At 39.2% G+C, this 18,075-nt stretch overlaps 1 protein-coding gene across 8 annotated transcripts in view; it reads left to right on the top strand.

Moving 5' to 3' along the window:
* Positions 1-11,875, top strand: part of slc24a2 (solute carrier family 24 member 2) — a 76,963-nt gene extending 65,088 nt beyond the window's left edge. For all 8 annotated transcript variants that reach the window (XM_020711596.2, XM_011487376.3, XM_020711600.2 and 5 more), the window contains 5 exons: positions 1,327-1,409; positions 7,725-7,859; positions 7,947-8,036; positions 8,244-8,410; positions 10,756-11,875. In XM_020711596.2, the coding sequence (XP_020567255.1) occupies positions 1,327-1,409; positions 7,725-7,859; positions 7,947-8,036; positions 8,244-8,410; positions 10,756-11,005 (725 nt within the window). In that variant the 3' untranslated portion in view covers positions 11,006-11,875. The remainder of the gene's footprint in view (positions 1-1,326; positions 1,410-7,724; positions 7,860-7,946; positions 8,037-8,243; positions 8,411-10,755) is intronic.
* The last annotated feature ends 6,200 nt before the right edge of the window (positions 11,876-18,075 follow it).

Genomic DNA, 18,075 nt, shown 5'->3' with positions numbered 1-18,075 from the left:
ATTTATTAACACTCATATTTAGACCTATTGCTATTATAACCTAAAAAAAATAGTTTTATATCTTTCAGTATACACTTTATCCCCCAAGTATGTTAAATTTTAAGCAACAGTCCAACTATCATTATGTCTTTACTATAATTATACATCTTTGGATAAATTGGTCTTCTGTCCAGCTTTCTTGTAACAAGACACACCTACCATCACAAATAAAAAATTCGGCTCAAAAATATTAGAATAGAATAGAATAAAACTTTATGGATCCCACAAAAGGGAAATAACCTTGTTAAAATAGCAGATAGATGATAAGTATACCTCATGCAGAGGATGAAGATTTTAGTTTCTCTGACATCCTCCTCTCACTCACCACAGTCACAGACTCTACAGGACATCCCAGAACGGTGCTGGATCTCCACACCGGTTTGTTGATCCTGTTCCGTAGAAGAGGGCAGATGCAACAAAAGATGTATCATAAAAAGGCTTCAACAGAGTCCTGCAAACTCAGATGACCTCATTCTCCTCTCCTGCGATCTCCGGCGGCATTTTCTTTTTCTTTTTTTTGCCAAGCGGCAACAGCTGATCGTGTAAACGAGGCAACTGTAAACCGCTTCAGACCCACAAGAGATGGAAAAACAGTCCAAAAAAGCAGCAGCAAAAACAAAAACACAAAAGCTAACACAGAGCTGTGGTAACTGGCAGCCCACTGGTTGATATTAAATATTATGTTTAAAAAAAAGTGTTTCAAGATCATTCATTCATTCATCTAAACCCATCTTGTCCCTTTCGGGGTCACGGGGGCTGCTGGAGCCTATCCCGACCACTCGTGGGCAAAGGCAGGAGACACCCTGGACAGGTGGCCAGTCACAGTCACACCTAGGGGGACAATTTAGAGTAACCAATTAGCCTGTGAAGCATGTTTTTGGATGGTGGGAGGAAGCCGAGGTACCCAGAGAAAATCCACGCATGCACAGGGAGGACATGCAAACTCCACACAGAAAGGTCCCCTATTGGTGTTCTGGTTCAGCTCCCCCAGATTTGAACCAGGCCTTCTTGCTGTGAGGCACGTTTCAAGATCAAATGACTGAAAATATTGCAGATTGATTGATTTAAGTCATTACATCTTACTCAAAAGTTACTGGTTAGTTTTGTCTGATACTGAAACTAGACAAAAATACTTGGTGAGATTTTGTGATTCTGCAGCGTTTACTTACAGAAGAAAAGTTGATCTTATTTGTTATGAGGAAAAGGGGAAAAAAATGTCGTTAATTATCATTTATTGTAACATTGCGAACCTTTTGCCTGATTAAATTGTCTTCGTGCCGCCCACAGATAAGAATCTACCAAACAGCTCCAGCGTGGAAGAAGAAGTGCCACCACCCATGAACGGGACAGCTGGACAGGAGGGGGAAGCGGTAAGGCGTCCTGTCATGCTAACCAAAGTCAAATTTCCTGAAACCGTCTGCATTTTCTACAACTGGATCAACATCTGAGCTTGATCTGCGGGTTCTTGAGGCATTTATGAATATTTTATGGCCCTCATCAACGTCTGCGAGTGTGACTGTGGCTCAGGCCACTACTGCTAATCACGTCCCTGCATGCACCCAGACAAGTTCCTCCGTCTTCAGCCAGGCCTGCCAAAGACCCGCCTAATCCCAGCGAGTTCTGTAATCACACTCCTCGTTCACCTGCTGCTGCCCACCGCTGGGTGCTTGAATCGAGCACCCGCACACAGAACTCTGCCGCTGACGTTCGGACACGCTCAGAGAGGCTTAGAGCGGCACCTGCAGCAGCTGTGCTGGTATTAACGGCAACGGCGGGACGCAGCGGCCTGCCAGACGGTCCTGGCACGGGCGTGGTTACAGCGAGGGAGGGAGGGAGGGGAGGGGAGGCGATGGCACAGGATGTGCTGGCTGTGGCGTTCGTCCTGCTGGAATGTCACACTTCACATCATGTTTCAAACTAATCCTTAAAGTCACAGCTTTAATGAAAGACTATTGGAGTTTCTTATATTTAAGTAGGATAATTGCATTTCTGACAATTTACAACAAATGAGGCAAATATGCATCAAACCACTTAGGCTCCAAAATTACCTCAATTAAGCAAAAATATTTGTAACATTTTTTTAAATCGTAGCTGCAAACAAATACAAGCATCAATTTCCACCAAAGAACCTGAAGTAAGACGGGCGTATTGATGGGAGTTTTCTCCAGCTCCTTTAACATTCACCTGTCAATCAAAAATACACAAAATAATGTTGAAAATGAGCTTAAATAAAGTCAAAATAAGGAACTGGAAAAAGGCTAAGTTAAATGAATATCTAGCAATTAACATCAACAGAGTTTTTAACCCCAGGCTGTAAATAGGTTTATTTACTATGCATACTGACTTTTTTAGCATGGGGGTTGATGGGAAATTGCTTAATACATGATCAAATAACAAAAGAAACAGAAACAAAGGGGAAAACCCCCCTAAACATAACATAATTAGGCTAACTGTATCAAGACTGTGATGAAAATTGTGTAATTTTGGTGTTTTTAACGTGTCTTTGTCCTGATGATGGAGGACATAGATTAAGAAAATTAGCTTGAAATGGCATTTCAAAACATTTATGTGACGTACAAAATATGGTGGGCAGGCCACAAGCTACCTGCTTTTAGCTCTCAGCAACGGGGAGGGGAAGTGGGGGCGGGGTTGCATAATCATAATTAAAAGACCACTGGGAGCGCTTTAAAAATGGATCAAAAGATGATCGGAGTGGGACTTTAAACTGCTTAAGAGCACCTGTCTGTAAAGACAGACGGAAAGGACTCCCACAATGCACTTCATCAACTGAATCCCTGGGGTGGGTGGGGATATTACAATAAATGACTGAATACTAATGTAAATATGGATGTATTTGTCCAATGTGTTCCCTTAATGCTGTTGTTTCCATCTGTGAAAATATAGTTTAACATGAAAAAGCTTATGTTGTAAAAAAAACAACAACATTAAAGTCTTGCAGGATTTTCAAACACAGCAGATAGATTTATAGAAGCATAAATGCTTGCTATAAATTCTGGAAAACCTGATTAAAAATTCATATCCTTTGAACATTTTATGTCAAAAATGTCCATTGTTATTGTCAGTAAACTACTATCACAATCATCCATCTCATTTTAATCTGGTTCAATTTACCTGAGTCTAAACTACCGACACTGACTAGTATTACAATCTAAAAATCTTTGCAGGATGATCATTTCATGCACAAAAAACTTATTAATCTGCAGCTTTGCATTTAACAAACTTCACTAAGTTCAGGAAGATTTTCTTTTCATAACAGGAAAAGGCATTTCTTGTTCAAGGATTGTTATTCTTCCCTTCATATTTAGTTATGCATAAAAACGGGTAAAGAAAATGTCTTTAACAATCAACCATATTGCAATATGGTCAGGTTTTGAATAAAATTCAACAAAACCAACTCTTTCAAACTGAAAAAACAGAAAACCTGAGAACATTCACTCAAAGGAGCAGCTTTCTCAGGCTGGCTGACTTTCAGAGGCCTGGATGCTTATTGACAAGCCGAATTCCTATAGGCTGCTATTTTTAGAAAAGTGTCCAACTGCGCACCTGTCTGTGTCAGCCAAGAAGTTGCTGGAAACAGCTTACGCCTTCGTATGCCACCAGAGGCTCCATCATGGTAACTGTTGAGCCCCCTCCACCTATTTTTTGGTGCCCTGGCAACCATGAGCGGGCAGCAAGGGGGCTATTTAAATCCAAATGAAAAACCAAAGCACGCTTCTTGTACAATTTCCAAAACAATAATAAAAAAACTGCCATTTTTTTTTCTTTTTTTTAAGGAGAAATCAATGGTTTGGTCTAAAATACAACTATTTGGTGTATTTTATATTTTTGGTGTAAGAGGATGCAACACAAACCTTTATATCCCACTTTGATCATATTTTGATCCATTTTCAAAGTGTTCCCAGTGGTTCTTTGATAGTACTGTGTGTGCATGTAATTAATCTTTACTTGTAATTAATGAATCTATATGATCAAGTTTGAATCTAACCTAATATTGCCGTGAAAAGCCTTATTTTGAGGTATTTTCATTTAAATGTCTGACAATGTGGTGCAGTAAAAGATCAAAAATACAATTTAAAAAGAAGATTTATGACGTTTTCCTATAGTAGTCCAGCAACTTTTATTTTACACGACTAAGGGGGATTATTTTCAATGCCATACTTTACGGGGGGGGGGGACCATCAGGCTCTCTAATTCAACACTTCAAAAAGAAAAAAGCGCTTTTTTCTCCTAAGAATCTTGACCACAAACTTCTTATTAATGCCATAATACATCTTTCCTTACCTTCTTCCACAGTTTACCGTCTTATCCAATCAGGTCTCTATGTGCCTCATTAATCTATAACAAACATCCCGTCAGGCTTTTTCCCTTACATTATGGATAAAAGATGGGGGCTATGGCATTTTGGATTAAATCGGCTAACAACTACAAAGTCGCACATTGATGACATCACAACACTGAGGGGCAGATGCTTGAGACACCAAGGGCAATGTAAGACGCATTTTGAGCCGAGTTCAACTAAAACGTTCATGCCGGGAAACCTTTTTTTATATTTCACAACATGACAGTAGTGATACATGAGATTGACGCTTTAAAAATGAAAATTGCACTCATTTATCTGTAACGAATTAATTGCAATTGACACAATAAATTGACACCTCTAGTCTTTTAATTTTGATTATGCCGTTTTTAGTCTAAATAAAAAAAAAATCATTTTCTAGGACATAGATTCTGCAGAGCGGCTGTAGTTCACTTCTGAGTTGTGGGCATAACTATTGGCCTAAAGCCACACCCCCTCCCTGTTGCTGAGAGCCCTCTGTTTACACGCTCTACCTCTAGCTTACAGCCCCTCACACCCCCAACCTAACATTAGTGGTGCAACAAAATAGGGGAACAATACTGGCGCTATTTACAGTTTCATTTATAGTTTTGAGCCAGATACATGGATCTAGTCAGTTACACTGATTTGACTAAGGAAATACTCAAAGTGGGAGACGATGTGACTCATTGTGGATTTTTGAAATGCAGTTTGATAGTTTTATTTTGGTTCTAGAACTGCTGGTGATATTTTATGCAAACCCATATTGCAGTTTCCCAAACGTCCACTAGGGGTCGGCCTTAAAATGGCAGCATTTATAACTGTCTTTCAGTGCAACTTTAAATTGGAGCATAACTATTTGTTTGCAACAAAAAGAGGGTAGGATTTCCTTATTAACCAATTCTACAGATGAAAACTGTTTGCATCTAAACCTGGGCCCACACCCCTTTTAACCCTTGTAGTATCACTGAGAACAAGGGCTAAACACTCCCCCCACGGAAGGAAAACAAATTGCCAAATGCCATGTTGGTCCCCTCGCAGCTCGGTGGAGTCTGATAAAAGTCAGTGCCTTTAAGCTCAGAGTTGGCAATGCAACCAACTGAGGCACCACAGGGCAGGAAAGGCCCCCAGGGGGCTGGCATTTTGGAATCACGTCAGTGTGGGGAGCATTAGCCACATGGGACACATGAGACACAAATCAGTAGATTGTTGAAAATGTACAGCAAAATGTCCACCAAGAAGCCTCAAGACAAATTCCAGTATTATTGTCTTCATTTAAGAGCACATTTGAGCAAGATTCTGCCTTGGGTACTAAATGTTAATGACAACCCCCCCCCCATCCCCCTTACATCTTCAAAAAAAAGAAAAGCACTGAATTCAACCCAGGACTGATCTTCACAAAGCTTTGGTGTTTTTTGGTTTTTCACCAAACCCTTTTAACAGACAACAATGCAGCCATCTGGATATGGAGAGGAGGAGACATCCAAATGCTAAGCATAAGTGATGCACGCGCTGCCTTTTGTTTGGCAGCTCTGATTACCAAGGTTACCAGCAATGCTGAGCAGCAGCCGCTGTCACAGCAGGATAAGCTCCATATGATCTATGATTCGTGCAGAGGCCATCTTTAAAGATTTCTGGTTCTCTCCTGGGTTTGCTTTACAGGTTTTATTGAATCGAGTTACAGGTTCTGACAGTTCTGGTGCAACATCGCTTCTCAGCAGCTTTTTTTTTACAGTACGTCCTCCCTGTTGTTTTTTGCACCATGCTAACATCCTTCTCTCAAGGGCAAAACACTAATTCTGGGTCACCCATGTGTCTATTCAGACATGCGTGCATGTGCCTGCTCTCTGCCGGCTCTCATGAGTCCTTATCATCCCGAATAATTGGATTCAAAGGGACCAGGGCACATTTCTGCTCACAGAGGGACCTGCTGTAGTAACCTTTAAGCCTATGTCAAAGCCCAAATACAGTATTCCCAACCGTATTCGAGGAGGTTAGGGACCAGAAACATCCACAGAATACGGAGAACACCCCCTAACCCCTGCGGCAGAAGAATGTCCGTCAGTGATCCTTACTCATCAAAAACCCCTTCTGAAACATTTTTGGTGCTTTGTAAAACATTCATTAAAGATTATTAGAATATTGCATAACATGAAGAGTGTTTTTTTTTTTTTTAAAGTCTCTGGTTTTGAAAGTCTCTGGCTCTTTAGCCACTCCAATAGCAGGTTGAGTCAGACCACAGCCTGTGCAGCTCACATCAGCAGTCTACAGTGATGAGCCCCGGAGCCCCACTGGTGAGGCTGAGCCTCTGAAGCCTGGAGCCACAACCGTCCTCCTGCGTGTCTGTCTTAAGGTCACCACAGAGCAAAGGCCACGCACGCTTTCAGGCCCTGCCATCCCACTTCTGCAGACCTCTATGTGCCGCGTTATCCCCTTTGAAGTCCTGCCTGCTGGTTGGTCAGTATGGAAAGGTCATAGTGAGACCATTGGTAAAGCTGAGTGGCTGTGAGGAATTCTCAATGATATTTATGTGTAACAACAAGTGGTCATTAACTTATTTAGACCATTTATAGTAGCTACATGGCTGCTATATGGCAGCCAAGGTGCAGAGGTAGAAAATTCAACCTCTGATTGGAAGATTGTAAGGTTCATGTGTCCAAGTGCCCTTGGGGGAGACCCTGAACCCCACATTGCTCCTGATGGTTTAAGGTTGGCACCACTGTTAGGCAGCAGTGAATGTGTGTGTGCCTGGGTGAATGGGACTGTGAATGTGTGTGTGCTTGGGTGAATGGGACTGTGAATGCTTTGACTGTATTTAAGATAAACAAGTATACACTCCATGCTATCATGTAGCAATCAGGCGGAAAACTATGAACAGTAACTTCTCCCACACACGGCAGGACGGTTAAGACACTGAACGCATTTTTGGACGGGAGCCGACCGACAAGTCTGACATGCGTCAGAACTGAGGTGGCTGACACTAATTTGACGCACAAATCGTGTTCAATGGGAATTAGAACTCTGCTGTACCTGAATAGATGGCAAAATAAAAAGGCCACTGACTCTTCCATTGTTGGAATTACCGTATTTTTTGCACTAAGGGGCACACAGTAAGACGCATCCTCATTGAACGGTCTATTTTCAAAACTTATGTATAAGGCGCATCAAAATATAAGGCGCAATGAGCTAGACAAAAGAGACAGAGATAAATCCAGACTATTCTTTTTTCTTTTGTTGTTTTTTTAATCAAAGGCTTTTAAGTGTGCCATATAGTGCAGAAAATCCGGTACTTAAAACCTATGTTCTTCTCCTGTCTGTCTTTTTGAACCCCTCTACTGTTTGTTTTCAGGCTGAAGATGAGGAGGAAGAGGACCAGCCTCTGAGCCTGTCATGGCCGGAATCCAACCGCAAGCGCTTTACTTACCTCCTCATCATGCCTATAGTCCTCCCTTTGTGGATAACATTGCCTGATGTCAGAAAGACGGTGGGTTGGGCTGGTTTCTGAAAACCAAATCTCATCAGCGTGATATGATTGTGCAACAATCCCCTGATGATCCTTTTCAACTTCCAGTCATCCAAGAAGTTCTTCCCAGTCACGTTCTTGGGTTCCATCACCTGGATTGCAGTATTCTCCTACCTTATGGTCTGGTGGGCTCACCAGGTACACAAACAAAACATCTCACTTGTTTATATAACACAGAAAAATCTGATCGTGTCTTTTATACCTGGAATATGCAAAAGAATCTGACAATTTCTCACTCAGACAGAATAGCAGCCGTCTCACTCAAGACAAAACTCTGCATTCATACCTCAGTCATCATATGAGAAACACAACAAACATGTTTTTTTTCTTTATTTCATATTGCAGGTCGGAGAGACTATTGGGATCACGGAAGAGATCATGGGTCTGACTATTTTAGCAGCTGGTACCTCCATCCCAGACTTAATCACCAGCGTCATTGTGGCACGCAAGGGTTTGGGTGACATGGCTGTTTCCAGCTCTGTGGGCTCCAACATCTTTGACATCACTGTTGGGTATGTCATCCGACATCAGCACCCTTTACATCCTAACTCTGTTTTTGCCTCCAAAGTTAAAGCCTTTATTGCTGTTATCAGTGCAACTTGTTTGATTTATTCTGTATCTCACTAGAAAGGGTTAGAAAAAAAAAACGTTAGCTTATTAATTCTGTTTTTAATTTAATTTAATTCTGACTGTCTTCTTCTTAAGTTTGGTTTCCTGCCCTAAAACTGCAATACAAATCTACCAAATGGGAAACATCTTACATAAAAAGGAAAAAAAAGAAAGAGAATATGAGGCCTCTTCTCCTCCACTATTATGGTTATCGTGGATGTTAAGATCATTTTTAGTCCAACTCTAAATCTGTAGGATTTATATTTAATCAGGCTTTCTGTATATGTTTTTATGAGTGCATAATTATTTAATAATATTAAAAGAAAGGCAGATGTTTCAAGTGCATTCAAAAGACGCCAAATGAGCACAGTTTAGTAATTACAGGACTATAAGATGTTGTTTTTGACAGTTTTGAGTCAAAATGTAAAGGAAATAAAGTGAGATTAATGCACTTTTTGGTGTTTCACACTTCATCTAGTTTTAGGTGGTTTTTATAGTTGTTTTTACTCCATAATAAAATAGGAAATGATGGCCCCTGTCTTTTTAATCCTTATTTGCTCTGTTTTTTACTTTAGCCAATCACTTCAAGCAGGAAAACTGGAGGACAACTACAACCTGTCTCAGATGCAGTTCAGTTTTAATCCTGTGTTGAGTTCTTACAGAGCCACTCTAAAGTAAAAATGTGTTGTTGGTGTTTCTAACAAAAATTGAAGTTTGAAAAATATTGTATTTATGATGTAGAAAATATGCTGGATGGGCTACATGATCCCTGCTCTGAGCTCTCAGCAGTGGGGAGGCAAAGGGGGTTGCTCAGTGCCAATGGTCCTGCCCACAACTCAGGGGTGAATTTCTAATGAACTACTGCAGGAACTGCTGTATTTTCCCCACTAAAGTGTGTCAGTAAAAGCCTTAATGTTTTTCAAAAAGCATCAGTTTACCTTGTAATCCGGAGCCCAGTTTATTTAGACAATTCTGGTTCTGTTAACTGATGTTGACGCGATTCTGAGAGGTACACGGCACTCTGTCAAAAAGTTAAGTTGGGTGTTATTGTGAATATGCTAACGAAGCTAAAGTGCAGCGGCGTCAGACTGGTTTTTTTAGGTGTTACTAACAATGATAAGAAGTTAGCATAGCTAGTCATAGTAACATTTGTTTTACCAGTATCGGTCCGTTTTGTTTTACGTGTTGCAAACAAGGGTGGAAGTCACAGGTATTCCTAATATGGTAAAGTGGCTAACGTGTAGCGGCGTCCAACTGTTTTTTTTTTTACGTGTTATCAACAACGTCGTAAGTTAGCATAGTCATAGTAACAATTGTGTTGTGGTATCAGTCTGTTGTTTTACGTGTTCCAAACAAGGCTGGGAGTTACAGGTATTGTTAATATGGTAACTTTACTAGCGTGTCCCAGCGTCCGTAGTCATACATAACATTTGTTTTAGCGTTATCAGTCTTTTATTTTACGTAGCTCGTGCTGGTTTGCGGCGCCTTCCGTCCATGAAACCTGGGTTCGAATCCGGGCTGCTCCCTGTTCCCTTCTCTACTCCTGTGCCGGTCCCAAGCCCGGTTGATTTGAGAGGGTTGCGTCAGGAAGGGCATCTGGCATAAAACATTGCCAAGATTACCATGCAAATCTTCCGCTGTAAAGTGGCTGATACGCTGTGGCGACCCCTGATGGGACAAGCCGAAAGTGAAAGAAGAAGTATTTTATTTTACGTGTTCCAAACAAGGCTTGGAGTTACAGGTATTGTGAAAACGGTAAAGTGGCTAACGTGTTACAAACAATTGCTAAGACAAACTAGTTATCATGAATTAAATATTCATATAATAATAATAATAATAATCATGAAAGATAAATGAAATTTCCCCATTGTGGGATTAATAAAGTCATTTATCTATCTGTCTGTCTGTCTGTCTGTCTGTCTGTCTGTCTGTCTGTCAACGCAGTAATGTCTTACTGAGTGACAAACTTATTTCTGACTTTTGTCTCCCTTATTGCCCCTCATATGTGACATAAGTTAAGAAATCGACCATTTATTGACAATGCACCCTATAATCCTGTGCGCTCTCTAGCGCGGAAAATAAGGTATGTCCTAGAAAATGACATAGGTTTGTTGATTTGGCTTATAAAATAGCTCTAACGGTGATGGGAGTAGGTCTGAATGTCAATATGGCACAGTGAAGGAAAAACCACCAATGACTTTCCTCAAATCGCCACGACCTTCAGGACGCTGTGTCTGTTTGTTTGCAGATTGCCGTTCCCCTGGCTCTTCTGGTCCTTCTTCAACGGCCTGAAGCCGGTACAAGTCAGCTCCAACGGACTGTTTTGTGCCATCGTGCTCCTCTTCCTCATGCTCCTCTTTGTCATCATCTCCATCGCCGCCTGCAAGTGGCGCATGAGCAAGCTCCTGGGCTTCATCATGTTCATGTTGTACTTCGTCTTCCTGGTGGTCAGCGTCATGCTGGAGGACAGGGTGATCACCTGCCCGGTATCGATCTGAGCGCCTGTCATGGAGCTACCCCGCTCTCCTTCTCTACCACTCCAACAACCATCCGTTTTGTCTGCTGTCGCTCCCAACTAACTCTTTGTACCAGGAATAATATAAAAAATAACAATTATACAAATCGTACATGAGAATAGCATAGAAATATTTTAAAAAGTGACATTTTCCTGCATTTTTATTGATTATTGTAGGTGGCACCAGGAGGTGGGTAAACCAACAAAGACAAAAGCTTGTCTTGACCAGTTCACAAAGTGAATTTTGTTTATTATTATTATTACTATTCCACTGGCAGGTAAAATGGGGGGACGTATGCCAAATATAGAAGTATTATGCATGCCATTAGGTTCTCTAGAATCCAGACTGCAACCAGTGATGTGGAGCTGCATTCTGCAAAACTCCTGCAATCTGCAAATGTAGTGACTGAGCTGAGAAGGTGAAAGCACACACTGAGGCTTCACCAGCAGCACAGGGATGTGGGTGAATACATGGATAACGAACGGGTGTTTTGTTTTAAACGCCTGATTGAGCTGATTTTTTTTTCTCTGGATTTCTCTGAAAATACATGAACTTCTTACTTTTAGTGTCTTGTTTTGTTTGTTTTTTGCACATCTACGCTTCAGTTCCTATCTTCCCCTATCAGCCACCATCGAATGTTTCCTTAAGTGAATTTCTATTTTGGCTTCACCATTACTAGCAATAGCATACTGTAGCATTAGCAGTATTAGCTAACACGAAGCCATCTTGACAATCTGCTGTTTTTTTGGTTTGTTATGTTTTTAACTAAGCACACACGTTCTGATTTAACAGAACTGATCACGCGTCACATGCACTAATTTAAAAAAAAAATAAAGATACATTTAAAAAAAAGAAAAAAAGCCAAATTAAAGTTCTTGATTCTCTGAAATATGCTAGCCTACAATGTGTTGTGCTAGTTGGGGAAAAATGCATGAGTACTACTAGGCTCATTAGTGCTCCATAGTTAAATCAGTGTAAAAAAAATCCATCTGAAGAGAACTTTACAGTGTTTAGGCATCATGGTTGACTTAGATTAGTCAATGTTTAGTGCTTTGTTCACTGTAGAACTTGGCTCAAATCACCAGCTAGTCAAGCTGCTGGAGGTAGAAGGTTCAGGTGTTAACTGCATGAAGAGGAAAAAAACATAAAAGGACATTTGAAGGTGAATATTAGCCTATCAAATTACATTTAAGAAGTCGTATACCAAAATGTAAACTTTTCCAACAATGTTTCATGACTACTTAATGCAAAACAGTGCTTGATCTCTAGGTAGAAGCTGTTAACATGTATGGTCAATGATATCTATAAAAATTTGTGCAATTTCTTTTCTAATCAAAGGTGCTTTGGTGTGCATGTGTGCAATCGGCATTTGGAGTCACCACATGAAAACTGCTCCTTCAACCTATCCATAAGTAGAGATGTGACAGATTGATCTCTCTCTCTCTCTCTCTCTCTCTCTCTCTCTCTCTCTCTCTCTATACATATATATAGATATATATATATATATATATATATCTATATATATGTCTATATAGATATATATATATTTATCTCTCTATATATATAGAGAGAGATATATATATATATCTATATACATATAAATTTCAAAGAAGACATCTGTGTTTTATACTGCATACAATTCATAATCACAACCTCTTTAAGCTACATAGAATGTGGAAAATCACAGACTTTACGGCAATATAACATGTGTCGTCTGTTCCCACCCCCAGCTGTCCTCTTTGTCTTAAGTCCCACATTTTAAAGTGGGCGCCAGTTCTTCAAAAATAACCCTTTCCTCCTAGAGCTGGCCTGAAATACCTGCTTTACCTCAACACAGCCTCTGTACAGCAGCTTCATAGGAGTTCTCTGTAAAATAATAGTGAGTTCTCTGAATGTGTAAGGTCAAATGCATGCGAGGATTCTGGGCTGGTTACCCACAGACTGTACAGCAGAGCTTAGACCAACCGCGTACTGTATGTTGACTTTTTATGCATCCGTTCAGAGAAAAACGCCAAGTACTTGTTGGTTATTTTACCGTTGTAAATACAAACCCCACTGTTTATCTTTTCTTCTTTTGCAGTCTAAATGCTTCACATGTATTCTTTATGCCTTTTTATTAACATTGTTTTGCTCTATTAAATGGGGGGGGGGACATTAGTATTGTATGCAGATGGCCCTTTAGTATCATCAATGTTTTTAGACACGCGCATTACCCCAAAAAAAACCCCAGCCTTTTTTTGTTTCGTTTGTTTTTTTAGGACCATGAGATCTTCAAATACCATATTGCCCCTTCTGATTCACCAATTCTCCAAATAATACAGCAACTTATAAAGAAGTGTGTTTCCATGTATCGAGGAGTCAGTTTATGGTCTCTGTGATGACTCATGTACTGTAAGGCCCACACATTCTGGCTAATGTGATCCCACCTCACCCACAGTTTCATCTCCCCTCCCCTCCTTTCAAAGAATACTGTGACGTTTTATGAGGACAAAAAGGGCAATTTGGGCTTCAGAAATGCTTTTTTTTTTGTTGCCGTTTTGTTTACAAAACTCCAAAAGTCAAATTTAGTATCAGATCTGAGTAATATGGCATCAATATTTTGTTCACTTATTCACACATTACATCACAAAGCAGATGAGCCTAATTTTCAACAATTTGAATGTGATAATGGGTAAAAAAGAAAAAGAAAATCCCAAACTATGTCTTCTCTGTACCTTTTTATTTTTTCCTGTTTCTAAAGCTGCTCTAGTCCAAACATCAGGTTCCCAACCCCTCCCATTTCTCTATTTGAGTGAGACCAGGAATGCAGAGGAGGGCAAAGAAAAAATATCAAGTCGCTTCAGCACAAGGGCGCGGCACAAAAACGTAGTTTTACCAGGGTAAGAGACTGTGAAAGTGAACCACTGATGAACATTCTTGCACTGTAAATGTTCTTTTTTTTTCTTGGTGTTAATGTAAGATTTATTTGAGATGTACATATGCTGTATACAGATACAAATTAACCATATATAATCTATATATGTTTAAAAGAAATATGTCTCTATGTAAAAACATAAAGTATATAATATGAATAAATAAAGATGATAAATCAACTACACAAGTGAGTATTTCATTCAAATTAATCGGTGACATTTAATCTGAAATATAACATGAAACAGGGGCGGAGCTACAATTTTATGTCAATATTGGTATCATTAATGAAAAAGATGAAGAAATCATCAATACAATCTTTTTTAAGGATTGCAAAAATACCAAAAGCAATATTTTTTTATATAAAATAAAATCAATAATAATAAAGCTGTTAGAAATGGGGTATTTTCAATGCTTTTGTTTTTTGATGGCCCTCCACTCTGGTATTTTTCCACCCTTTTGCCCTCCTTCCCCCAATTTATAAAATCTTTATGTTCTGACCCTGACATGAAAAAGACTTTGTGTCTGTATAGAAGAAATAAGATGTATAACTTTGGCTCACTGTGTGTTGATTCTTCATTTTTCCAGGAAATACACACCATAAATAACCCTATAAGTGTGTATTTTTGTACACACCCTCACAATAACATTATTTTTCTTCTTATGTTGCAATTTACTAACGAATAATTATTAATGACATGCTTTCGGAGCAGCAACTGATTTTCCTGCATGATTTATTAAATATCTTGTATATATTTACATGAGTTTAAACCCATTTTTTCTGCCTTTCAGTAGATTTCAAGTCTGAGGTTTGACACAAGCAAAAGAAACGGAATATTTTTCAATTTAGCTATCTAGCAGTACGGATGTAAAAAAGAAATAAATAATATATTGTTTCTCTTTTTAATTCCCCAAAACAAGAAAGTAAGCTTTAACAAGAAGTTGTCACTTTGAAAATGCTATATTATTTTTGAACAACTTTAAAAACTATTGTAGATTTATTGCTAAATAAAAAAAAAATTATTAAGTTCATTGAAATTTTCAGCTTTTTTCACTTTGTTTAATTAATACTGCAAAAACTGAATCTTAAGTAAATAAAAGACCCCTGTTTCAAGCAAAAATGTTTTATTTTTTGTCTTGCAAGAAAAATAATTGTGTCAATAAGTATTTTTAATAGCATAATGATCCTAGTTTGAGAAAATGTTTCTAAAAGAATTTCCTGAAAAAAAGAATTCATGGTAGGTGCATTATTTATTGACCCCTTTGGCTGATTTTCCAGCAGGAATTTGTGACTAATTTCTAAGGGGCCTAGTTTTGAAGTGAAGGGTTACAGTTACTTGTGCACAATATGTAGATTAAAATATGCCATATTCCAGCTCGCAGTGTTTTTCTGATACTTTAAGCATTTTTAAATAACTTGTCTTGGTTTTTTTTCTTTCCAAAAAGTACATTTTTACATTTTCTGCTCCCGACAACAGAAAAACGAGATAACATAACATAATAACCTTCAGCTCAGTCATTCATCCCTAAATAGTGGGTTCAAACTGGATGCTAAAATCTTTTTTAACAAAAAAAAAAATACTCCTAAATACTTCTAAAGTCTGCAAAAAAGTTTTTGGTAAAACGGTGAGTCACTGACTGTCAATGTCCAGCAGGATTTTCTTAAGAGAACTTATGGTGTTTGTCGCCCTCTTGTGGCCGGATTTTCAAACTGCAGTCTTTACAACTTGATGACGCAACCCTGCCTTTATTTCCAACTTTCCACCCACTCCAAACTGTCTTCCAGCTTTTTTGGAAACCTTCTGCAGAATTTCCTTCGCCTTTGTTTTTCCACAGAACGTCTGTCTTGAGGGTTTCCAAGTAAATTACTAATTGTATTTCCCCTGCTTCAGGTATTACATGACGAGCATTACAGCCTGGATCTGAACTTCTTTTTTAGTAAAACTATGTGACGGATTTTATAAATATTTGGAGTTTTTCGTAAAAACTTTGGTAACGTCAGTTTATTGGATGACATTCAGGTTTCTTGGATTCCATGTGGGAAATGGGAAGGAATTGGCCTTTTGGTTTCCTAACTTGACAGGACATGCATGTTAGTCTCCACAAACCGACTTGGGACAACCTCTTTTTTTTCTGCCTAGCAAAATTAAATCTCATTCCTCAGGAACTATTAAACTAATAGACAATTAGAAATTCACATGAAGTCGGACCCTTCCAGAACCCCGATCTCAGATCTTTCCCTAGAAGATTATTTCTTCCCTTTTGGAGGAAGTCCCAGATTTTTTTTTTCTTTTTTCCTGGTAACACCAATGAGATCTTCCCAGCACTTTTCATTGGAAACAGTTTCCTGGGTCTCAGACAACAGCAGTGAATGAGAGGAGCTGTGAACAGAGGATGGAAACGGAAAAAAATGGGGGTTTCCCTTCTTAAAGAAACACAAAATCATTGTCACAGCAGGATGGATCATGTAGACTTGTTTTCATTTGGAGAATAGAATAGAATATCTTTGTTAATACAGCACTTTTCCCAGAAAGAATCACAAAGCGCTGTACAAAAGGAGCATAAATTCAAATCAAAACACAGAGAGGTGATAAAATACAATAGTAATAAAATAAAACAAAACCCAGTAAAACGTGGTAAAGGACTAAAATCAACTAAAAGCTCTCCTGAATAAAAACGTCTTAACCTGAGGTTTGAAACATTCAACGGAGTCAATCTGACGCAACGAAAATGGGAGGGAGTTCCAAAAACGAAGAGCAACGGCGTGAATTGAGAGATGTAGTTGTAGAGTTAGATCAGTTAGCTCTTCTCTGGGGGGAGGATCTCTGTGGACAGATTTCTTCTTTTTGTTGCAGAATTCGTTTTTTATTTTTTTTGTTTTAAGAGTTTTTCCTTACCGAGAAGGAGGGTCTGAGGACAGGGATTAGGTTGGAAGACCGCAAGGGTTGGGAGAAAAACCTATAAGGTTAAGTTGAACTTTATTATTCTTAGTTTTTTTCAGAGTGAATGTGACAAATGACGTTTGAAGCAGCACTTTCTTATGGCCGGCAGCCATCATGGACCGTGTCGTTTTTTGCAATTCTTATTTATTACTTTGCCTTTGAGGGAAAATTTCAACCTCGCTACTTACTCAAAGACTCAACAAAATTTACCTAGTACCTGGTAACAAAAAAAAGGAGTTTCGAGGACCCCACCCCATGAAAAAAATGGCGACATCGCAATGGGTCGAAGCCGTCAAAATAAAACTAAAAAAAGAATGGCACCCATCTTAAATTAAAAAAAAAAATCTCCTTTAGCGCCAGCCGCAAGATTTAACCGCCTCCAAACTCCTCGAGCATCACTGAGAAGCTACTTATTGGTCGATTTTGAGTTTATTTGTTGTTGTTTTTTGTCATTCAGCAGTGATGAAAAAACTCCATGTGCTTCTGAAGAAAAGGTGGAGGACACAAAGTACTTTTTCCACCCCCCCACTGCTATATTTGTTTCTTGCCCTCATCTGCAAACTGCTGCCAGCTGCTCTTTGACTCAGCACAGAAGTCTCACAGGCCACATTTTGCCCTCGCTTTCTTTCCAGCAGCAGAGGAGCTGGAGCGAATCAAAATCATCCTAAAATTCCCTAAAGTCACACACCGTAAAAAAGCTCGCTTCAGGTTTCCTGAAAACAATGATGAGGCCGCTTGATGATTCCCCAGTGAGCCGGCCTTCCTTTGAATCATGTGTTTTTTACACATGTGGGCTCATGATTCGGCATGAGAAACATCTGACAGAGGGCTTTAGTGAGGCAAAAACACAGAAAGGGAGGTATAAAAAGACATTCTGACTCAGGATTTTCAACTTTACCCTTTAAAAAGAAAAAAAAGGAAAACAGTCCACATCTGCTGAGATGAGACAGAATTTATTCCACAGATGACCTCATCATCAAACACTCAACATCAGAGACCACGGAACTCAATTTATTCAACATTCTGTAAGAACATAAACTGTTACAAAACTGCTTGACCCAACATTTTTGAATTTATTCTCCTTGTTTTTTCTGAATTTTAAGAACTTGTTACTCAAAAGTGCAGAAAGGGTTTAGAGAGAGGAGTTGTGAAGTCTCTTATTTGGTGTGTGATGGCACACAGGGCAGGGCCTTCACTGGA

The sequence above is a fragment of the Oryzias latipes genome, chromosome 18, assembly GCF_002234675.1.
Source record: "Oryzias latipes chromosome 18, ASM223467v1".
Lineage (NCBI taxonomy): Eukaryota > Metazoa > Chordata > Actinopteri > Beloniformes > Adrianichthyidae > Oryzias > Oryzias latipes.
This window is presented reverse-complemented; position numbering and strand designations above follow the sequence as displayed.